Here is a 25,263-nt window from a genome sequence, read left to right on the forward strand (position 1 = left end):
CAATACACAACTAATTTTTAAATGTAAGAAATAGAGATATTACTGAGTTGCCACCCAAGTACAAATTATTTTAACATGCCAAATCTTTTACAAAAATTCAAGCATGCACCCTGTCACAGAAAGGCCTATTTTCTGCAGTTTCTACTCAACTCAATGTTTACGTCTTTTATTTTCAACATTTAACTTACCCTCTGTTCACTATTGCCTGCCAGTTCATCTTGTAAATCCTTGGCTTTAAGCTCCAACTTAGTCCTCTGCTTAATCTGTTCTTGTCTTTCAGCACTGAGCTGCTCCTTTTCTTCTTTCATGGCTGAAATTTTTGTTTTCAGTTCTCTAACTTGGCGCTCAATATCCTATTCAAAACATATCCAACAGAAATGAGTCAGGCAACTAAAAGTATAACAGCAGAATTGTGACACCACTAGTTCTGTCCCTTCCTTTTCTTTCATTTACACTTTCAGTACTACTGTCTTTCCAATACTCAATTCCAGTGACACTGGCTTGAAGTTACTATTCTGTAATTCTGTACAAAAGAGTTTACTGTGGTCAAAAAATATGAGTTATCCTAAGCCTAGTTTATAATCTTACCTCCATTTTATCTCTCGCATCCTGCTGGGCATCTCTTAATTGTCTGGATTTTTCTCCACTAGTCTCTCGCTTAGCAGAAAGCTGGGGGGAAAAAAAACCAAGCTATGATTTCTAACTCATTCTGTATTTGTTTAACATTTCATAATTAGTAAAGTTTTTTAATATCTGACAAAATAAAAAGTAATCATTCACTTAAAAATTTTATTGGTTTTCTTTAAACAGAATACTCCTTTAGTTTTAAGTATACCTAAAACAAATTTTTATACAAAGTATCAGCAATATTAATTACAAATAACATTTTAAAAAGCCAAGGAAAAAAGCTTTCAAGGTGGCATCCCCTCATCCTGGTCTGCCTGACACCACCACCTGATTATATTTCAGATATGATGACAGCAAGGACCACATCAGTCTCATTTTCCTTGGAGTAAACTGAAAGAACAAATTTGCTGACTAATAAACTCATTACGTTTAAAAATTTTTAAGTTTCTATTTAAAAGTCATTGAAAAGTGAAAGCATGAGTTTAACATATTAATAAAAATAAAATTAATCTGAATTTAAGTGGCAAAGGTAGATATTTTACCTCATCAAGTTTAGCACGAGTCTCGTTAAGTTCCTGATTGTAAATGGTATATTCCAGGGCTCGTCTCATTTTATCCCACTTCTGATACTGAGCTAGTTCCTCCTTTTCTTCCTCCAAGGTATGTAATCTCTCTTCAATGTATTTTAACAACTCATTGATCTTTTCCCGTTTGCCCTCTTGAAAAAAAATGGGAGGGGTGAAGGAGTTGAATAAAATTTTTATGTAATAATATCATTTCTCAAATATACCATGAGTTAAACTTAATCTTAAGAACTATAGCATTATTGGGCCCGCCCAGTGGCGCAGCAGTTAAGTTCGCACGTTCTGCTTCGGCGGCCCAGAGTTCACTGGTTTGGATCCCAGGTGCGGACCTACGCACTGCTTGTCAAGCCATGCTGTGGCAGGCATCCCACATACGAAGTAGAGGAAGATGGGCATGGATGTTAGCTCAGGGCCAGTCTTCCTCAGCAAAAAGAGGAAGGTTGGCAGCAGATGTTAGCTCAGGGTGAATCTTCCTCAACAACAACAAAAAGAACTAAAAAAAAAAAAAACCCTACTATCATTAGTGTCACTGATTCTCAATTTTCATAATAGCATTATCCGTAGCTGCCATATATTGAATACCTACTATATTCCAATCATGGCGCTACTTTGCTCCTCCTCTATCCACCACCACAAGCTATGAAATAGGAATTTACTGATGGGGAAGCTTTGGGCTAGAGAGATAAAAGTCTAAAGTCACAATGTCAGTTAATTATTAGTTAGATTTTGAACACAGGACTGTCTGACTCTAAGTCATGACAGGACAAAGCACTTGAAACGCAAAGCAGGGTTTCCATAATAAATGTACTAATGAATATTCTAAGTTCAAAGTTTTACATTTACTTGCTCCAGAACAACTTAAAATCTAACGCCAACTGACACTCCTGTACCTTTTTTTTGAGGAATGCATCCAAATTTGTTATCCTCACTAACAATGACGAGGATGTCAGAGGCACAAAGCAGACGACCTACAAAGGCACTATTATCTCACAGTAGCAATTCTTTATTCAAAGAGAGAAATTATTGGAAATCTCAAACCTTAAACTGCCTCAAACTAATTTTCTCTCCTTTCAGTACACAGGCAAATTATCATAGAATATATACCTGAGAACAGATACGACTCCTTTCAACTATCTTAACACAATAAAAAGTTCACAACAAAAAGAACTAAGGTAGAATCTCACATTTATTTTACCTGTTTCTTTCATTAAAGAGATGCTTTCTTCTTTTCGTTCATCATATACTCTAGTACCAGCCACTTCTCTTAATAGCTTTAGTCTCTGAGAATCTGGTGCTGTCGCCATCTGGTTGATCTAAAAATTTTAGAAAAATAATTATTACACAGTTACAGACTGCTCTTTAAGAACTTTACCTTGAAAGAGTATTCACCTGCTAAGTTTTACATAGAGTATGAGTTCGCCATTGTAATTTGTTAGTATATATACCTAGATACCTGCTATCTCCTTTACTTAAATGAAATTTACCAAACGAAAATCCAAAAAGAATTGATAGGTTCATAAATCTAATTTACGAATAAGATTCTCGAAATTACAAATGAAGAAAGAATATCCCACCACCATTTTTTCTTAGGTAATATGATAAGGTATAAAAGATGAAGTACATTCTAAAAAAACAAGGTAGTTTTACAAAAGGAAACTATCATCTTACATTTTTTAAAAATCTATGATACTGTTAAAAGTATAAACAAAATAGCATGCTTTAAAAATAGACAAAAATAAAGCATATAGGATTGGGGTGAAGGCAATGCTCTTTTAGATGAGGCAGTCATGAATGGCTTATATGAAATGACATATGAGCAGAAACTGAAATGAAGGGGCCTATACTGTATGTATGGAGGGAAGACCCAGATGACCGCTTTTTCAAATCAGTCCCCTTTTAAAGTAATTTCTCTCTTATAAAGACAGTCTTTTCAAAAGACTGTTCTTCTGGTACCTCATTTCCTAATAGTGAAATGCCATACTCTTCCTAATGGCTTCTTCTGCGTGCTCACTTTACAACACATATCTAAAAAAAGCCTCCAATACAAAATAAGTGACATTTTTAAAGAATTTTCCCCCAGGCCAAAAAAACACTACTGAAAACTATTAGGACACTGCAGGGTACACTGTAAGAAAAAAAGTTACATCAGACCTAGTTTAAAGTATATAAGGAAACAGTACAATAATCAGCTAAAGTATAAAGCTACTAAAAACTATAAAAAATATAATCTCTAAAAAGGAAAATAACATATAGCGTTATAGTAGATTTCCGGTAATAAAACCTTTTTAGCATTTTAATTGTGATATACTGACTACTATAGAGTATTAATTTTCACAAGCAATTTTTTCAAATGTGATTTTTATAGAATTTCTATTATTCTTAAATGTGATCATTGTAACTTTCACAAACCAAAAATGTCTTCCAGCACAGTGCACCTTAGTGATACAGGTCACCAACAAAACAAGAGCCATTTTAAACACCTCTGAGGAAACACCTCTATCCCATTATGTGACGGCTCTATTTTGTACTTGATGGCCATATAAAAGGTAACACTAACTTCCATAAAAAATAAACCAAGGCAAAAAGGTCCATTTGCGCTTCAACTTAACTACTAGAATCATTAAATCAAACTCATCATTCAAGTGAATATACTCAAAAAACAAATTCTATAAAAAAGCGACATACAATTTTTTTACCTTTCCTTGTTTAACAATATAATAAGGATTGCTTCGAGAAAAACCAGCACTTTCAAGGAGATTCATCACATCATTTTTCCTGTTAATAAAGACGGAAAATTTTTTTTCAGGTAAGTAACAATCCAACAAATAAGCAAAAAAATGAAGAGACTAACTCCTGGGTTAAGGAGCATGAGAGAGTGCAGAACAGTCATTAAACCACCTGTTGTATCAGCCTCAGAGAATCTTCTGATTCTTATGTTTATGATGTAAGTACTGGTTTGTTGAACAAGAGACAAATATGCGTCACATTTGAGGCAAGTAAAAGAACACTTTCACCCTTTTGTAAAGAAGTTATAAACGTAAAGAAAAATGCTTACGTGACCATTTTCTTGTCTAAGAAATACTGATCCTTTTTGGCACCAATAACTCTTCGAAGTGAAACTTCCTCTTTATCGATCTAAGAAAAAATGGAAAAGCCCAAAGTTAATTTCATAGTAAAAGTGGAAAACTTTTTAATGAGGTCATTTTAGAGTCCTTAACCATAACAACTATTTTGAAATTTCAATTATCTCATTATGCTATGAATGATATGCTATGAATACTCAATTCTTATGACAAAGACATTTTTTTATAACAGTTTGCACATCCCCATTTGTTTACCAGAAAGTTCATTATAATTTTAAGACAAAATTACTATGTAAACTGTAGTTATTTTAAGCACAAATTAAATTATAAAAGCTTAACTACAGCTATAAATAAATGTTTCAAAGCATGAAAAAAATCAGCTGCATCAATAAAATTCTCCACATTATTATGGAAAAGAAAAAGCAGTTACTCACTGGCAACCGGTTGTCCGAATTGTCAAAAATAATCTCCACAAAAGCAGAAATAACACGAGGACCAGTACCCTCCTAAAACATGAGAAAAATAAATGTCATTTAAGTGCTATTTTCATATTCTTTAAATAATGTTAAAGTTTAGGGCATGGTAAGAAGCCTGACTCAATAAACAAAAACTTTAATCAGACTAATACATATCTTTTTTGCCAAAACAGCAAAGACATGGATTAGGATAATACTTCTTAACCAAACAGCTTTTGATTCTGAATTAAAAAATGAGAATTATGCAAGAGACATCAGAGTTAGACATACTCAAGTCTTGCTCTGAAGACCACTTTACTAGAGCACAAGAAACATAGCCACCTAATTCTACCTATTTACTAATACCTAAAACACTTTGACGCTTTTCTCTTATAAACTCATCTTAATGCTGGAAAGGAACCTTAACAAATCATCTTATAATTACTGGAACTCTGGTTTTTTCTTTTTAACATTTGAGACATTCTATGTAGTTTTAAATCTGCTATGAAAACACATTTAACATGTGTCATATGTGGACCAATTTATGACCTAACCAATTACATACCAAGTCCAGATAATTTCCAGATTCTGGAAACTGTTATTATGTAATGGTTCAATACAACAAAAAATGATGCCTAAAGAGGTTATTTTTTTAATGCCCACCTCAGAAACCTAAAAAGCGATTTTTCTGTAGGGAATCAGTCTTGATTACTTGGCTAAAAATTCCAAATTAAGAATGGAAAGAAAGGTAATGGTTAAAAAAAAAACTTCCTAAGTATGAGACTGTTGAGATACATTGAAAATCTTGCTTTCTGGTCTTAAAATTAATTATAAGCATATTCAAACCAGAAAGATAAACTATACCATTTTATAATTGTCTTTTATAATTTTTATCTTAAAATTACTTTGGTTCATTATTCATAATTATCTAATGAAAAATTCTAACAATTTTCATTACTATAAATATACCACCTCTCATTAGAAAATGTTACCATTTAAGTACAAATATGGCTAAAAATAACAACTTGTATGTCGTTAATTTGCAATGGTTGCTTTTCAATGCTCCCAATTAACTTGTGGTTCTGAGTCTCAAAATTCCTAACCCTCAATCTCAAACTCTTATTTCTCCTCGACAAACTTGCTTCCAGACCCTTATCAGACCATACCCTTAATAAAGAATTTATATGGAAGATATATCCATCTTTAGGCAAATCCTACAATTTTCTTATCATTATGTAAAAATTAGGCCTTTAATTCTGCATTAAATATAGTAGGCTAAATTTCACAGCAGAAAAACTCGCTTAAGAGACTGATTGTCATGTTCACAAAGGATCTGAAACTTGAACAAATGATTCTGTTTATCAGGATTGACAATGTATTTTTAAAAATATATAATAGCAAATTGTCTCAAAGCAGTCTCACTCACATGCAACAAAGCCAATCGCTGTTCTGGACGAAGATGACTAAACTCATCACTGAGAACAAACTGAATTGCTAAAAATAGAAAAATGTAACTGTTAGTCCAGTCTAAAAAAGGATTTATGCCTTATTCATAGCTTTCTTTATCTTCATAGAATACAGCATATCAGGTAATGAACAATGCAGATAAAGTGGATTACCTGTTTCATATAGACAAAAGGAATGCAGAAAATTTGCCTGTACATCAGAGTAATTAGCTAGAAAATGATAATATAAAATAAAAAATATTAAGAAGTTTTCAGTGAAAGATTTAAGGTAAGAAAATAAAAACACTGAGGTACAGGAAGAGACAAGCAGAACTAAGGTCTACCTCTTGAGCAAAGTATACACTGACTAGTGAGGTTAAGACTACATTTGCATTTACCCACCGGACATAAATGACATAAATTAAAGTACTTATCGAAAGAAATAGAGCTAAGTGGGAAATACAAGGAAATGTTTCATATTCCCATCTTCTACTGCATTGCTTGCACTGTCCTTATCTTCTGCAAGAAGCCATTCCTACTTCCAAACAGAACACCTCACTGGACCACCCTGCCCTAGAAATGGAACTCTTTACTCAGCTGTCCTGCTCCCGTCCACCCAAGAGACCTTTGACATTCTAAAAAGAGTGAGTGTGGGGCCAGCCCAGAGGTACAGTGGTTAAGTTCGTGCACTCCACTTCAGTGGCCTGGGGTTCACCGGTTCGGATCCTGGGCATGGACCTACACACCACTCATCAAGCCATGGTATGGCGGAATCCCACATAGAAGAACTGGAAGGACTTACAACTAGGATATACAACTACGTACTGAGGCTTTGGGAAGGAAAAAAAAAGAGGAAGATGGGCAACAGATGTTAGTTCAGGTCCAATCGTACTCACCAAAACCATACCTAAAAAAACAGAGGAGCAATCCACCCCAATTCACCCTCCTCTACCTTTAAAAAATCAATAAATAAAATAAAAGAGTGTGCATGTAAGAATGTATATACTGAGAATGGAGGTGGGGATTGGTTGTCTTTTATACTCACCTTCAGGGGGATGAATTCGAACTGCCTTCACCACCCTGGAGATTATTAAATACTCACTTCCACTCCCATCCTATTCTCTCACCATCACCAAACTACAACCACTGACGGGATATAGAGTACCCTTTAGATTTGTGAGCTCAGAAGGGATAGAGAACTTTGCTCTTACTAAAACCTCCATTTCCTCAAGTGCTACTAACCAAGAGGCTCAAAATTTTTTCAACTTACTCCTTGTACAATCCAATTCTGTTAAAAAGTTTTTTCTCTCCAAAGGATTTGTTAACAATGCATTTTATCTTTAGAGAGACTTTTCGAAGCTCTATTTACTATCTTCAAGCTGAAAGTAGTCTTTGCTTAGCCTATAAAGTTTTTATAGCCTTCTATCCTTTATAAATATAATTGGTTTAGAAAACATCTTCTTAAAGATGAAACAGAATAAGCCATTTTCCAAAACAATGTTAACTGTTCTGCATTTATATACTTACATATATGTGGATTTGCAACATTTATATACTTCACTCAAGTCTAAAAAGCACTTCCATAAAAATGTCTCATTTGTTTCTCACAATCCATCTAAGGCAGGCAGGGCAACCATCTCCATTTTTGAAGTAAAGAGTAATTTGAGAGGTTAAGTGTTTTGCCCAGTCTCATACAGCTAATTAATCACTAGGTATACAGAACTCAGATGCTTATATTCTAAACCCTCTACACTAACCTGCACCCCTGTATAAAGAATTATTTATTGAATTTCATGCAAACATAACCTCCAAAAATCAACTTTTTAAATGAACTACCTGGGTCTTAATATATTTAGAATTCAAAAAACAATACCTACCATAAAAAAAGTTACTTTTTCCAGATCCATTTCGGCCCACTACAAAATTTCAAAAAGTACATGTTATTCTGTATAAAAACCAATAAAATTAAAGCTTTACTGAAAGTATCTGAAAATGCATAAATCCAATTTTCTAACGTACCTTAATATTTGAAATTAAATACAACAGAACAGTGAACAAAGGAAAGCAATAAACAGCCTTAATCACCAAGTGAGTGCAATTTTGGTAGACTTCAGATAGTTTTTTTTCTTAAAGAAATTTATTTCATGTTGATTCTTTTGCTCTTTCCCAATAGTTTAAAATTAAAAGGAATAATTATACTAGCTGGCTTTCATAATTTATAATCATAAAACAATGAACATACAATTCTATCTTAATTGTATATAAAAGTATTTTGAACAATTTAAAGATTTACATATTGCTAAAAGTTTAAATACTTAACAACCATTTTAAATTCTCAACCTATTCGCATGTTAAACTGCTTACGATCAGCCCTAAATATCATGTGTATTCTCAAGAATCACAAAAGTATAGACAACCATAAGGCACTTGTTTTTACTACTAAATTCAGAAATAAGCAATTTAGCAAAATTTTCATCATTCAGAGTCATGAATAACTATGCCAATTTCTCTCAATCTTGACGAAAATATCCTGAACATATTAGCCCGAGTTACCACCTTCAACGCAAAGTAAATCCTAAAGAGAGAGTTTCTTATGCCAGAAAGTAATGAAGTACCTTTAAAAAATGGAATATAATAGACACAGAGGCCAGCTTGAAGTAGGCTTCCATTGGCTAAATCTAGGACAATTTGAGCACCAAAATAATTAGGTGAACTTAAATGAGTGCTGGGGGGTAATAATTCAGAAGTCCACACTGATAATAAGAAGATAAAGAAATAGCTAGGGAGGGACGGCTCTTGCTTACAGTAGAATACCAAATGGTTAATGTGAAAGGAGTGCTGGAAATGGAAAATCGTCATTTTGCAACCATCAGAATAAAGGTAAGAATTATCAATGGATGCTAATTCTAGGGGGAAATTCTGACAAGGAGCACAATATTTTCATGATCCAGAAGTGTCCCCCATCCCCGTATTATTTATTAGTCGCAAAGAAAAAAACACTAAACACAGTGGAAAAACTGGACACCACCTTGACTGGGTGCTCAAAAGTAACATCATTATCTCCAATATATGCATAATTAGTATCACTGAATTAAGAAAACAAAACTGGGGACAGCCCCGTGGCCAAGTGGTTAAGTTCTCACGCTCTGCTTAGGCAGCCCAGGGTTTCGCTGGTCCTGATCCTGGGTGTGGACATGGCACCGCTCATCAGGCCACGGTGAGGTGGCATCCCACATAGCACAACCAGAGACACTCACAACTAGAATACACAACTATGTACTGGGGGACTTTGGGGAGAAGAAGAAGAAAAAAGGAAAAACAAATGAGACAGAGTATTTTCAAAATTATAACAAAAGACAACTTTCCTAAAATAAGTGAAAAATTGAATTTGCTGATTAAACCTGTACAATATTTCCCAGAAAAATAATTATACAGAATAATCAACACAAGGTAAGCAAAAACAGTAACATCATCAATAAGAGGGAGATGGACCTCATGTGTCTCCAGATATAACACCCTGAGAAGGAGACATCATTTATGTAATATTTTTCAAAAACAACAATATAAAAGATGAAGGCTGTGGAAATGATCCAGATTCAGGGGACTAAAGAGAAATGACAACTAAATGCAGTACCTGATCCTAAATTAGATCCTGTACTGGAAGGGGAAAGAATGCTATAAAGAACATTTCTGGGTCAATCAACATAACTGGAAAATGAGCAGCAGATTATCATTATATTTACTTAAGTTGATAACTGTATTGTGATTATGAAAAAGACTATCCCTACTCTTAGAAAGTACACATTGAAGTGAGAGGTAAAGAACCTTGATGTACATAACTTACTCCAAGAAAAAAAACCTGTGAGAGTGAGTGCAAATGATAAAGCAAATGGAGAAAATGTTAATAGGTAGATCCGGGTATAGGATATATGAGTATTCTCTGTACTGTTCTTATTCAAGCAACTTTTCTGTAAATTTGAAATTATCTCTAAACAAAAGTTTAAAAAGGTAATTTCTCAAAAGAATTACATAAATACTTCAAACCATAATCCATTCATAACTGAAAAATTTTACATTTCTCTTTAAGAATTACTCCTACCCATAAAGTGGAGCATAGAGCAATTTTAAAGATGTTGAATATTTACTGATAAAGATTCAAGTTTATTCTGAAGGAGAAAAAACTAGCAAATTACCAACAGATTACACTACAAACCCATTTTTATTTAAAAAGACATACTTATATAGATGTATACAAACACTGGAGGTGTACTGAGGTAGACAGTTCATATGCACCCCCAGATTCACCTATCCTGACCCAGGCCTTGACTGCCTGGTAAGAGAGGCTCAGTCTCCCTACATCTCAGGTTGTTTGAGCCTACTCTGGGGGTGCATTCAGGTCAGTTCTGTGAAAACACCAAGGAGGCTATAGTTCCCCAACTTCTTCGGGGGGGTTAGTCCCCAGAGTAACACAATCCAAAAGAATGGGGGAATTAATGCCCTATGTGGTAAATTCTGACTAATGAGAGACAGGAGCCAGCAGACAAAACCCTCTCCATTCCTCTCCCACCTGACCTTTCCAAGGGATGGTGGGTTCGCAAGTCTGTCTGGAAATTATCCAACATGACCGCAAACCAGCTGTGTCTTCTTCATGAAGCTATGACTAGCTCCCCCTTCACTCTTATCCTCAGACTGCACCTTCCCATTAAAGCCTTAGCAGCTAGGCAGACCTCAGGCTCGTTTTTCTGGGAAACCAGGGCTAATACAAGCATAAACCGTTAAGAATAGCGATCTCTGGGTAGAAGGATTAGTTTTTAGCTTTTCCATAAAGTTCTATAAGTAACATATATTTCTTTTGTTACAAAGCTAGAAAAAAGGTAACCTTAAAAAGGTATATGCTTGGTTCATTCAAACATCATTCAAATGTCCAATCAGCACAACAGATATTTGCCTTCAAATCTTGTTTTTTTAAGGGAAAAATCATTACACAATCGAAGTGGTCTGCTTTCACAGGATATTTTTAGGGTCAATTGCAGTCTATACTACTTTTGGTCTTTTTTTACAATATTAAAGTACCTGTTTTTAAAACATATTAAACCAACAAAGCCATATTATGTTTTGTTTTTCAGTTAAAATAAACAAAAGAAACAACACTAACATCATTTCCTTTGTAACTGTGACTATTAATCCTAATGTTGCAACCGAAATAGTAAAACGGTTGTCTGATAATAGCCAAAACAAAAATACTTGAAGCCCTACAGACATAATTCAATCATCCCAGGTAATAATGGTCATCATTTTACAGCTCATTTATACAATTATACAATTGACTTATTTATCTACTTTTAACTTGTAAGAAATAATATACATCTAGTAATTATTCATTTTTCTCCGTTTCTAAAGATTTTCTGATTGATGAAAATCAGAAGACACTTATAAACAAAACATAAGTAAAATCCCAGTACAATCAAGCAACCTTTACGGCACACCAATTCAATTAACAATTCTTCAGTTGGTACAGCAGGAGCAAAAAGTATGTTTTCTTTATTCCCAAACTAGAAGGTTGCAAGTGATGTCCTGAGGGCAGATTTTTTTCTCGCCCTCTATTTTTTAAATTAATTATTTATTATTCAGTATTTTATATATTTCAAAATACAGGATGATTCTCCAAGGTTGTCTGGGAACATCAGCATTCAGTGTTCACCCTTTTCTGATTTCTGTAGGAATCCGACCTCATCCCATACTATGGACTAAATCGGGTCCCTATCAAATTCTTATATTGAGGTCCTAATGCCCAATGTGATGCTTTTTGGAAATGGGGGCCTTGGGGAGAAAATGGGGTCCTCACAATTAGTGCTCTATAAAGAGACACTAAAGCAAAGGCCATGTAAGCATGATTGAGATGGAATCTAGAATCTGACCATGTGGACATCCTGATTGTGGGCTTTAGAACTGAGAAATAACCCTGTTGTTTAAGCCACTCAGTCTATGATATTTTGTTACAGTAGACCTAGCAGATTAATATACCAATATACCTGTTAAGGAGGACACTGTGTAGCAGAAGTCTAACTATGTCAATAATATATTCCATGTTTTTCTGGTGTCTAGAAGCACTGGTTTCATCTATCCTCTAAAAATTCAGCAGAATGTCAGCAAACACTTCCATTGGCTGTGTGAGCAAAATGGATTATCATCCGAAGAACCAACAGACTAAACACTGTATTGTAGGGTAATCAACCATTAGCCCCTTATCCTCACACATTTGCTTTCTCATTTAATCTTCCCAACAGCCCTATGGGATGGGTGTCATTATCTCCTCTTTACAACTGAGAAAACTGAAGCCCCTCAGGGAGGAAAGTTTAAAATAGAATATATGCCAAAACTGGTATTTGAACTCTACTCTATTAGGCTCCGAAGTTTATGCTCTTCTCTCCAAGCTGCAAGGTCTGTCCTTAGACATTCTGACAGGAAAAAAAAATCTAAGAGCAATCTAATTTGTGAGTAAAGATTAGTCATCTTTGAAATAAGGCAAGAGCGAGCATTTTAACTAGGAAATGACTTATCAAGAACAGAAGAGCTCAAATGCTAAATTTAGTGTCACTCATTATAAACTTAAAGCTATTAAAACACACCACACACATACAAGGCTATCCAAATAAAAACGAGTAACTTATGATTGTCTCATCCAAGTATTCTGAATGTATAAAATAAGCAATTCATTCAGTGCAGTCAAGACATTAAGTTATTCCATCTAGAAAAAAACATATAAATTTATGTAACAATAAGACAATTCTTGTCTCCTTCAACCTAGATACAGACAAAATTTAAATGGCTGTATAGATATAAATCTGATCTAGTAAACCATGAACACTTACCAATAACATTATGTTTTGAACTGAAGGGATCTACAATTGTTTGATCTCTATAACTTCGAAAACCCTGGATAATAACCTAATAAACAAAAAGATATTTTTCAGAACACACACAAAGAAATGTCTAAACCAACATCTTTCTTTTGCACGTCTTCCCTTTCTTGGTTTCTCAGTTAATGCAAGGTATAAAACTTTCTCAATTTCACATAAGAAAAACTCATTTTGGAAAGTGGTGATTAAAAATCTCCTAAAAACAGTCCCTTCATCAGTAACCACTGCCAGTGCTGTTTTTTTACGAGTTATAATCAGTAACCCGCTAAGGAACTAGGAAAACCCAGTCCACTGTAAGGGCTGGCTGGACCATGAAACATCCCGGGGCTGGAGTAAAAGGCTGGCCTCAGCTTTCCTGCCTCCAGGAGCGGTGGGTGCTCCTTTCAGGGGGACACCCCCCAGCCCCAAAGAGCACACGTCCCAAGAAAGGAGGAGAGCCCAACATCTCCAACAGAGACACTTTCCCCAAAGGGTGGAACGAGCTCGTCCTGGCCGCGGACTCCGGCGCGGGAAGCCCATTTTGACAGAAGTCAACAACGGAACCAGGAGGCGCTACCCGCTCTGCAGAGGAGGATGCCCTGCCCTTCTCCCGGGAATGCAGGGCACGGCCAGCCCCCGGTTAGACTGACACCCCAGCCTGTGGCCCCCGGGGCGCCCACCTCTGCGCACACCCCGCGCCAAAGACCCCCGCGGGGCTCTCCCCGCAGGACCACTCCTGCAGGGACCCAGCTTCTCGCCGGCCCGCCCCCCGGCCTCTCCCGCCCCCAGCCCAGCCGGGAAGGCCTGGTCCCTCCGAAAGGCCCGCCCCGCGCGCCGCTCCGCACCCCTCGGAACTCCCGCCTCCCTCAGACGCGCGCCCTGCGGGGAGGCCCGCGCTGCAGAGGAGCACCCCAAGTCTCAGCGGCCCCCGCGCTCGCGGGGCCTACCCCCTGCCTCCAACCCGGTCCACCCTGCGTGCAGAGGGGTGAAGCCGCGGGGCGCGCCGCAACCCCCCCCCCCCCGCCACAAGGAGCGGTCCTCACGGGCCCGTGAGGGGAGAGGGACGCAGGGGCCTCACCTGCTTTATGTACATGGCTCCGCGCCCCTAGCCGGGAAGAAGGCCTCCCCCTCGAGAAGCACTGGCGCGGCCGCAGGGCCAGGTAAGGCGCCGACGGGACCCCTCCCCCCAAGGGCCGCTTGCTCCCCTCCAGCCAAACAAAATGGCGGCGCCCGTGGAGGCGGAGTCCGCGCTCGGACGGAACTACCCTCGCGGCCCCCACAGAGCGTAGGGGGAGTCAGGGTCAGGTCTGCTCTTTCTTTTTGGCAAAAGGAGCTTCTACGGCGTCCTTAGGTGAATTTCATTTGATTCTGCAATTTGTCGTTGAATCTTTCCTGAGATTTCCTCAGAAGCTTCACTCGGAAAGGCCTCGATTGTGAGATTGGCCCGCATTCTCTCCGAGCGCGGAGCCAATGGTTGCGTCCAGAAGGGGGGACAGGTTGGCGCCAAAGCCGAGAGTGAGAGTCAGAGAGCCAGTAGCGGGGCGGGCCGCTGCCCACGTGGTCTCGGGCTATATAAAGACGCGGGCCGCCGTCCTCCCCCTCTGCCCCCCCCCCCACGCTCGGGTGGCGCCTGGTCCCGACCCCGCGGAATGCTAGTGACTGCTGGCGTTCAGTGTGCGGAATCCCTGCTGCTCCATTATTCTCTATCGCTCTAGGGGCTTTTATAAATTTAGAACGTACCCCCACTGGCTCCAGACCGCCCATTCGCAGGACAGCCCCTAAGGGACTTAAGGCTCGAAAATTTGTTTCAATTACGGGATAATACCCCGGGGGCTGTTCCTGCTCTGCCATTTGCTATAAATCTAGGCAGACTTGGACAATTGCAACAAAAAGAGATTTAACTAAAATTAAAAGCTTTTTTTTAAAAAAAAAAAACAATCTAAAAGACGTTAGGTTCTAGTGGCAACACTACATGTATCTGATCCGTATCGGTTTTAGGGGAAAATTACTTGGTTAGAAATTGGATCCCTGGGCTGCTGTAAAATTATCTGCTGCTCAATAGCCACTCAAGTCGGTGGGTCCTCCCTGCCCCTCCCGCTGCCATGGGCAATTCCAGCCCTAATTATTTCTAGATTGAACTATTTTTAATAACCTAACTTCATCCCTGTCAGCACCCCTTGGGGCTGGCAGAGTTCTTTATCAAGCCCCAGTTAAATCCTGTCCAGCCCTTGGCTTAAAAAGAAAATCTGTTTAAACATTTCTCCAGGCTTAGTGTCGCTATAGTGTCTAACTGCGGGATTGTGGGCATATATTAATATTTAAAGTTTTACGCGTCCATTTCCTTATCTATAAAATGAGAGTGATAAAACTACTTCATGGTTAGAATTAAAAACAGGATGTGTAAAATAATCCTATTTACCTAAATTACATAGCTATATAGATGAAACGATGGTCATCAAAACGTTTATGATGATCTTCACAGTAATGAGATTTTTACTTCCTTAGACTTTTCCATATTAAATGAATCTTAGACAATTAGTTTATATAATTTACACAGGCAGAAAAAATAGAGATCAGTGAAAACTTAAAATATAAAAAGGTGATTTTGAGAATTTAACATGCTTGTCTTATTTACATTTATGTATTTATTGTCTGTCTACTACAATATAAATCCAAGAGAGAAGGGACTTTATCTTGTTCTTGCTGTTTCTTTAGTGACTCGTTCCTAGAAAGTACTCAATAAATACTTATGAATGAAAAATCCAGGAAAGGAAAGTAGTTACCACAATGCCTGGCTCATTGATGCCAGCTACTGGTATTTAAAGGCTCCCCATGACCCCATTCTACCCACCTCCCATCCCCATGGCAGCATCATTCTCATCTGGGAAGCATTTAACAGTAGATGACGTGGATCTCCTTTGCAGGAAGGAAAGGTTCATCAAACCCCTGCACTATCCGGGGGCCAAGGGACATTCCCAAATGAAATCAACACCGTAAAGCAGAGAACTACACAATGCCTACTTGCTCACAAGAAAGCAAATGAAAACTGCAGGCTTTTTTTTTTTTTTACATCAAAACATCCCATTAACAACACATAGCATCACATCCTTCAGTGTTTTTACTTTTTCTCCCTCAACTCCACCTTAGGTTGATTCAACATGATCCTCAGACATACTGAAGTGGAAAAAAAGAAAACAAAACAAAAAGAGGCACTAATTGTAGATCTCTTGAAGAATGAACTCTGTTAAATACCGAAAGCATAGACACACAACAATCATAATCCCTTATATTTGTGTAGCTCTTTACCAACTTCAAAGTGTTATCATGAGTATGGTCTCCCTTGCATTTTTCTCACTATGGTGTAGTAAGGAACAAGGGTGCTTATTATTCCACATTGGGTTGGAAACCCCAGGATCTTCTGCCAATTCCATCTTACTGAATGACCTTAGTTTTCCTATGATTAAAATGGGACCACTCTCTGCCCTTCCAGGCAGCAGAGATGCAGACAGAGGTCTGCTTGGACCAAGAGTCATGCGTGAGTAGGCTGAGGGCTTGACTTTGTGAGTCCCATATCACATTCCAGCTCTATCATTTGCTGATTATATGACCTGGAGGAGAACCTCTTGGAACCTCTATTTCTTCATCTATAAAATGGGGATTATAATGATACCTACTAAAACTTCTGTGCAAATAAATTGAGGTGATTTATGTAAAACAACTTATACAAGAGATAATGTTAGCTATTTTTGTTCATAGTTTATAACCAAGCTCACATCCAGCAAGTCCCTGGGAAAAGACAACAAACAGCTTATATATATCACTCATGTCTAAAATTAGATTATAATGATAATTGTACAACTTTTTGAACATAGTAAAAACCACTGAACTTTAAATGAGTGAATTTTATTGTCTGTGAAATATATCTTAGTAAAGCTGAAAAAAAAAAGAAAAATTTTCAACTATGAATCTTTAATATATAACCAGATTTAGACAATGTGCAGATTTATATAGTATACAGATTATCTGGGTCTTTCTAGAACCATTTCATAAAAGACATTGGTAATGTGTGTAATTAAAATACGTTATAATTGCAAATATGCTACTGAAATCTCATGTTTATGTTATCTGTACACAAAGCTTTAGCTATTTAGATTAGTGGAGAAATTCACATTTTGGCATGGAACCAAATATGCCATGTTCCAAATTCCCAACTTTGCATTCTATAGTAACTGTATCACTGCAGAATTAAACACAAAATTATATTCTTTAACAATAAGGTATGATGATAAATTTTCCAATTTAATTGATATTTTAAAATGATCTTTTACAATTTAAAAGGTATTAAATAGAAAATCACCAAATTTAGTATAAGAGGTTTTTTTGGGGAAAAAGCAACAAAGTGCAAAAGTGAATTATTTGCTAGGAAGAAAGAGGTTCATGTACTCCCCACACACCTTTTCTAGAACCAGAGCTTTTGCTATAGGCAAGATTTGAAGACCTTAGCCTTAGGGCCAAGATTCTTCCTAATTCCAATTTCACTTTCTGGATAATGTCCTTTGAAGTACACAAATTTTAAATTTTAATGTCGTCTGATTTATCTATTTTTCTTTGGTTGCTAGTGGTTTTGGTGTCATATCTAAGAAACTATTGCCTAACATTTAGTCCAGTTCTTATAACTGATATTTGTGAAAGGATTCACCTGATCCACTTCACACTGCCTGGAGACCACTTCTGCCAGATACCCTCAAGGCTCACCCCTCACTTCATTTAGGCTTTTGCTCAATTGTCATTTATCAGGAAGGTCTTCTCGACCCCTATCTAAAGGAACACTACCTCCGGGTCACTCACCATAACACTGCTTTGTTTTTCTAAAAGCACACTCCCTATCTGACATTCTCTCTCCCTCTCTCTCTGTCTCTTTTCCTCTCTGTTTCCTTTTCATTTATTGTATACCCCTGCTCCCACGATGGAATGTATGTTCCTGGAAAAAAAGAACTCTTATTTACTTTGTTAACTGCTAGTTACTCAGTGCCCAGGGCAGACTCATAATAGGAGACCAATAGTAATTTTTTAAATTACTGATTCCCCAAATCCTCACCAACACAGTGTTTTTGATCTTTGCAAATCTGAAATGTAGACGATGGTATATTAATGTCTTTTAATTTAATTTGTATTTCTGTGAGTGAGGTTTAGCACCTTTTTATATATTTAAAAATTATTTTTGGGGCCGGCCCTGTGGCCCAGTGGTTAAGTTCACATGCTCCACTTGGGCAGCCCAGGGTTTCACCAGTTCAGATCCTGGGCACGGACATGATACCACTCACTGAGCCATACGAGGTGGCGTCCAACGTGGCACAACCAGGAGGACCTACAGCTAGAATACACAACTATGTACTAGGGGGGCTTTGGGAAAAAAAAGAAAGATTGGCAACAGATGTTAGCTCAGGTGCCAATCTTTAGAAAAGATTTTTTTTTAATTATCTTTATTTCTTTCTCTGTAAACACCATTGTTTTCAATAGATGCTATTGTAATAAAACAAGTACATACATCTCTTCAAAAAGAGTTATAGATGTCATAGTAGCTTTGGCCATTCTGTACTTTATTGGGGTTTAGAATAGTGCATGTTGAATGAATGAAGAATGAATACTTGAGCCAGCCCTGATGGCCTAGTGGTTAAAGTTTGGTGCTCACACTGCTTTGGCAGCCCAGGTTCAGTTCCTGGTTGTGGAACCATACCACCTGTCTGTCAGTAGCCGTGCTATGGCAACGGCTCACACAGAAGAACTAGAAGGGGGCAGGCCCCGTTGCCAAGTGGTTAAGTTCACGTGCTCCACTTTGGTGGCCCAGGGTTTCGCCGGTTTGAATCCTGGGTGCGGACATGGCACCGCTCATCAAGCTATGCTGAGGCAGCGTCCTGCATGCCACAACTAGAAGGACCCACAACTACAAATACACAACTGTGCACCAGGGGGCTTTGGAGAGAAAAAGGAAAAATAAAATCTTTAAAGAAAGAAAGAAAGAAGAAGAACTAGAAGGACTTACAACTAGAATATACAGCTATGCAGTGGGGCTTTGGGGAGGGAAAAAAAAAGAATAATACCAAAAAGATAACTGCTAGAAGGTGAAGACAGGCTCCATGAAAGTTTTTGATGTTTGAAAGGTGTCCTCATAATCAAAGAGCATTCCCTAAGCTAAAAGATGAAGAAGAAATGTTTAGCTTACTTGGCAGCTGCCCAGGGACCTTATTTTAGTTTCCTCCACAAGCAGAGCCTGAGATAATGATTTGGAGGCAAGAAGCGATCCCAGGGAGCAGAAGTGATGGAGTGGGAAGAGAGAGATAGGAAGAGAAGAAAAGTCAATAACCTGGAATATTGAAATTTTTACTTGTGTGGGCACTGGGGATCAATCTACTGGGAAACTGCTGAGGAGATGTGTAAAACATACCTCAGGATTGTCACACCAGAGGACAGAGAGACTGAGGCATTCATCTGCCAATTCCCGTCTCATTCATTGAAAATTGCCCTTGGAGGTTTAACTCCCCCATGCTTGGGAATTGACCTGTACTTGGCTGCATAGCCTTCCTCAGCCTCAGAGAAAGAATGGAGGCAGAAGACCAGACAGCTGTCTTGGGGAGAGAGTCTGTCAACATGCTCGGAGCCATCAACAGCCTGCTGCACTGAGCACATGTGTATAGGCTTTCTTTTGTTATTCCTTTTTTTTTTTTTTTTGAGGAAGATTAGCCCTGAGCTAACAGCTAACATCTTCTGCCAATCCTCCTCTTTTTGCTGAGGAAGACTGGCCCTGAGCTAACATCCATGCCCATCTGCCTCTATTTTATATGCGGGATGCCTGCCACAGCAGCCACAGCATGGCTTGCATAGGTCCATGCCTGGGACCTGAACCAGCGAACTCTGGGCCACCAAAGCAGAATGTGCGAACTTAACTGCTGCACCACTGGGTTGGCCCCTCTGTTGTTATTCTTTAGTCTTCTATGTCTTTGAATGTTTCCACATGCTTTCGTCTTACCTCACCACCTGGATTTCACCCTCCTAAAGGTTGAATGTTGGCCACTCCAAGGTGCATTATGCAGTCCCTTGGAATTGTATAGTGACTTATGTATGCATCTGTGGATTGTTACCTACAAAATGTGATAATGATGTTTCTGCAAAAAAGGAAGGAAGATATGCTCAAGCACTTTGAAGTTTATACCCAGCTGACTTTGCCCTTTGTTGCCCAGAGCACTGGATTTGCCTTCGTCCCTGCATTTGTGCATCCCAGGGAAGGAAACTAGACAGGTCTCAACAGCCCTGGCCCAGATATCCAGGTGAACGTTAGCTACAGGGAGGTATTGTGCTAAAGAGTTGGGGGCCGTGACATAAAATCTCTGCTGTCTGCGATATGTCTGAAGTCACAGTTACCACCTGAGTTCATTTGTTACAGGGGTAAGGGATGGTCAGTGGGATCCTGATTATATTGTATTATCTAAGCTGGTTTTATAGTCGCCATAATAACTTCCAGAGGAGGAAAGCTGGTGAGTTTGCTATCTGGAAGGAGACTGTGTACCAGTGTCAAGGCTTGGCCCTGGCTGGTCTAGACAATGTCACCACGTACAACTGTGTAGACGTCACTGCACAGCTCGTGGGAGCACCATTCCCGTAGTTGTGTAAACAGAGATCTGTAGATAAAGATCTCAAATAGAAGCTCCTTCTGCAAGAGGAAAAGACTGAGAGACAAGAGCATTGGTGGGTGTCTGTGCTCATTGAATGGTGCCAGTTAACTGACTTCTCCCCGCATGACTCTGTCCTGAGGAAGATACTGAAGGCTGGGAGTCTAGTTGGTGAGGTACCAGTCTCCCTTACACAGTGAGTTAATAATAACAGTCATAGCATCTGCCCTATGCCAGACTCTGTGCTAAATAATTCATGGATAATCTCATTTAGTCCTCTCAACAACCTGCTTAATAAATGAAGAAACTGAGTTAGAGAAAAAAATGAAGAGGGCGTTAGACTAGGAGAAAGGTGCCCTACTGCTTACTCACTGGTGGACCTTGGGCAAGCCACTTAGGTCTTCTTCTGGGTGTGACTCAGTGTGAGCTCCATGGATCCCTGCAGCACACGAACTGCTTGTTTCCATTTCACAAGGAGAGCAGTGCAGAATTGAGAGCAGATGTTTAGCAACTTTTATAGCAATTTGACATCCAAATCCACAATCAGGGAACTTGCCTTGTTGATCAAGGGATATACCAGGTGCTGTCTATGAGTCACATGTATTGAGAGCTGTGTATATAGTAGGGCCATGTTGCCATGTGTGATATTTTAAGGTTAGTTGGTCAGCTGTAAACCAAATGCATATAAAAATCTGAGAAAATAAAAGCATTTATTTCTTTTTATAATTTGTTGTTTTTACTTATTAAATATAACACTTTTGAAAAAATTATGTTTAAAGTTTATAGTTTAAAAATATTAGCCAGAGGGGTTGGCCTGGTGGCGCAGCAGTTAAGTGTGCACGTTCCACTTCGGCGGCCTGGGGTTCACCAGTGTGGATCCTGGGTACGGAGATGGCACAACTTGGCAAGCCATGCTGTGGTAGGCATCCCACGTGTGAAGTAGAGGAAGATGGGCACAGACGTTAGCTCAGGGCCAGTCTTCCTCAGCAAAAAGAGGAGGATTGGCAGAAGATGTTAGCTCAGGGCTAATCTTCCTCAAAAAAAAAAAAAAAAATTAGCCAGAGCCAGCCCTGTTGGACTAGTGGATAAAGTTTGGCGTGCTCCGCTTTGGCAGAGTGGGTTTGCTTCCTGGGCACAGAACCACACCACTCATCTGTCAGTAGCCATGCTGTGGCGGCAGCTCACATAGAAGAACTAGAAGGACTTACAACTAGAATATACAACTGTGCACTGGGGCTTTGGGGAGGAAAAAGAAAAGGAAGATTGGCAACAGGTGTTAGCGCAGGGCGACTCTTTCCCAGAAAAAAAAAAAAACCAAGTAAAAAATATTAGCTAAATTAGGGAAGCAAATTTTCATAATAATATTTAACTGTAATTTATAGGTGTCAAAATAAACATCACTTGACTTCTTTTAATCAAGATAAGACATACTTTTCCTGACACACAGCAGCAGCAATAATAAAACAAATGGTGACTATGAAAATAATTCTGAAGAAATTAAAACAAAAAGAATTAGTACCAGTTTTACTTGGAAGTATGATTCCTCATGTATTGAGTTCGGTCTTGTAGCCATAATTGATATTGTAGTGCTCAAACTGTAGTGTGTGATTTGCAGAGATATACTAGCTAATAAAGCTAATAAATGAGGTCATCAAACTGAGGTAGCATTTACATAGAAACAAAAGAAGTACAAATCCTAAAGAAAACTTTGAAAGAAAGACTATTGAATTTAAAGAATTGATAGAAGCAGAGGTTCAATATTTCACATATAAACATTGGTAATTTGTGTCTTATAAAGTAGCACTTTGAGATGCAAAAATAGAAAAAATAGACATTAGTGCAAGACTGTATCAAAAATCTCAGAAATTGTGGGTGAGTCTGTGGCAAAGAAGGCAGGTCAAGTGTTATTTTTCATAGTTGGACAAATTCGGCAACCAGCTAATGACATGGCAGATTAACTTACAAAATAAATACAGCTAGCAAAGTATTTTTCATTGCAAGTTGTTGAATGCACGCATACTGCTAACATGACAATTAATTTGGTATACACGCAATGTGAACCTGGTGGAGATATGAGGAAGAAGTTTTTTTCAGCTTCACTGATGACAGACAATGAGCTCTGAACTATATGAAACTATGAAGGGTCACACTGTTAAGGAATGTGGTTTGAGTTTAAGTTTGGTGTAGTAATGTGCTCCAATGGTGCAGCTGCATTGGCAGAAAAACATTATGAAGTTATTACCCAAATTAAAGAGCCTACATGAGAATGTCAATGAGCACACTGCTTCCTTCATCAAGAAAGTGTTGCAATGAAAATATTTTAGCTGAACTAAACAGTGTCTAGTTACATAGTGAAAAATTGTGAATTATGCATTCAAGGAAAGAATGCAATATAATTTTCAATGGCAGATAAGATCAAAGAGCAAAAACAAAAGTTGGAAGCTTGGAAGAACAGACTTTCCATAGACTGTTATAAGATGCTCCATAATTTAAGAACAATTATCAATAAAGCAGTTGATGACCTTGATATCACACATCTGTGAAATGTTAAAGCAGAATGCCCTCCAGATTTGACAGAATTTTTACTTCTTCTTTTTTTTTTTTTGGTGAGGAAGATTGGGCTTGAACTAACATCTGTTGCCAATCTTCCTCTTTTTACTTGAGGAAGACTGTCACTGAGCTAACCTCTGTGCCAGTATTCCTCTATTTTGTATGTGGGATGCTGCCACAGCATGGCTTGATGAGCGGTGTGTAGGTCCATGCCCCGGATCTAAACTTGCAAACCCAAGGCTGCTGAAGTGCAGCGTGGGAACTTAACCACTACACCACTGTGCCAGCCCCCAAATTTTTACATTTTGTTTCCATCAAAAGATGGTCCATGCATGGGAAATTCACAGATCCATAAACCATTACTTTCATTGAAAGATAATTTAACTATATAACCTTACAGGATAAATTGGTGGAACTGGCAATTGATGGAGAATTGAAGATGGATTTTGAAAATCAGAATCATTTGCTTAATTTTGGATAAAAGTGAAATATGAAAATCCTGAGCTTCCTGAAATTGCTTTAAAATTTCTTCTTCCATTCCATTAACCTCCTCTGTGAGACTCCTTTCTCCACTAGAGCTCATGTTAAAACAAAACGTAGAAACAGTTTCACCAGGCCTTGTACCTTGTGAATAGCATTATGTTCCGTTCTGCCTGGATTAGATAGGCTAACAAGCCTTAAGCATGTGCATTTGTCCATTTAAAAAAAAACCCTTAATATTGATATACAGGGTGTTCATTTGAAGTTTGAAGGGAAATCCTAGATTTTACTCATATTTTTTGTTTAGTTACAATTGCAGAACAACAAAAAATTATTAGCATAATAGCAACCCACTGTATTAATCACCTGTAGTACACACATTCAATGAACAACACAGACAGATTTTGCAATTATTTTTTCCTATGTTATATTTGTTCTGATTATATTTATTGAAATGTAATTTTGTCTGTTGAATCTGATACAAATTAGATCTTTATTTTTTATGTCTTCATTTTTTAATGTAATTTATCTAGTAATTCACTTTTATTGTATTTTACAAATAGCTTGGTTCACAACAGATTTAAAAAATTTAAAAAACTGGTCCTTCCACTATCTTACACCATACATAAAAATTAACTCAAAATGGATTAAAGACTTGGCTGTAAGACCCGAAACCATAAAATTCCCAGAAGAAAACAGGCAGTACACTCTTTGACATTGGTCTTAGCAATATCTTTTTGAATATGTCTTCTCAGGTAAGGGAAACAAAAGAAAAAATAAACCAATGGGACTACATCAAACTAAAAAGCTTCTGCACACAAAAGGAAATGGTCAACAAAATGAAAAGACAACCTATCAATTGGGAGAAGATTTGCAAATTTGCAAATCATATATCTGATAAGGGGTTAATATCCAAAATATATAAAGAACTCATACGTCTCAACAACAACAAACAGCAACCTAATTAAAAAATGGGCAGAGGATCTGAATAAACATTCAGATGGCCAACAGGCACATGAAAAGATGTTCAACATCACTAATTATTAGGGAAATGCAAATCAAAACTACAGTGAGATATCACCTTATGCTGGTCAGAATGGCTGTTTTCTTTTTAAAGATTGGCACCTGAACTAACAACTGTTGCCAATCTTTTTTTTTTTCCTGCTTTATCTCCCCAAATCCCCCCTGGTACACAGTTGTATATCTTAGTTGCAGGTCCTTCTAGTTGTGGCATGTGGGACGCTGCCTCACTGTGGCCTGATCAGCAGTACCATGTCCGCGCCCAGGATCTGAACAGGCGAAACTCTGGGCCGCTGCAGCGGAGTGCATGAACTTAATCACTGGGCCACAGGGCCGGCCCCAGAATGGCTATTATTAAAAGATAAGAAATGACAAGTGTTGGAAAGGATGTGGAGAAAAGGGAACCCTCATACACTGCTGGTAGGAATGCAAACTGGTGCAGCCACTATGGAA

General features: G+C 38.1%; 1 protein-coding gene across 1 annotated transcript in view; it reads right to left on the reverse strand.

Annotated features, from left to right (window-relative positions):
• The window catches only part of SMC3 (structural maintenance of chromosomes 3), a 33,039-nt gene extending 18,414 nt beyond the window's left edge, over window positions 1-14,625 (reverse strand). Inside the window, exons 1-11 of the mRNA XM_014851180.3 lie at window positions 14,172-14,625; window positions 13,067-13,142; window positions 8,072-8,110; window positions 6,176-6,243; window positions 4,729-4,800; window positions 4,267-4,346; window positions 3,908-3,986; window positions 2,407-2,524; window positions 1,170-1,345; window positions 589-669; window positions 189-353 (exon numbers count right to left, since the gene is read on the reverse strand). Coding sequence (XP_014706666.1) covers window positions 189-353; window positions 589-669; window positions 1,170-1,345; window positions 2,407-2,524; window positions 3,908-3,986; window positions 4,267-4,346; window positions 4,729-4,800; window positions 6,176-6,243; window positions 8,072-8,110; window positions 13,067-13,142; window positions 14,172-14,186 — 969 coding nt within the window. The 5' untranslated portion in view covers window positions 14,187-14,625. The remainder of the gene's footprint in view (window positions 1-188; window positions 354-588; window positions 670-1,169; window positions 1,346-2,406; window positions 2,525-3,907; window positions 3,987-4,266; window positions 4,347-4,728; window positions 4,801-6,175; window positions 6,244-8,071; window positions 8,111-13,066; window positions 13,143-14,171) is intronic.
• Window positions 14,626-25,263: the final 10,638 nt, after the last annotated feature.

The sequence above is a fragment of the Equus asinus genome, chromosome 2 (assembly GCF_041296235.1).
Source record: "Equus asinus isolate D_3611 breed Donkey chromosome 2, EquAss-T2T_v2, whole genome shotgun sequence".
Lineage (NCBI taxonomy): Eukaryota > Metazoa > Chordata > Mammalia > Perissodactyla > Equidae > Equus > Equus asinus.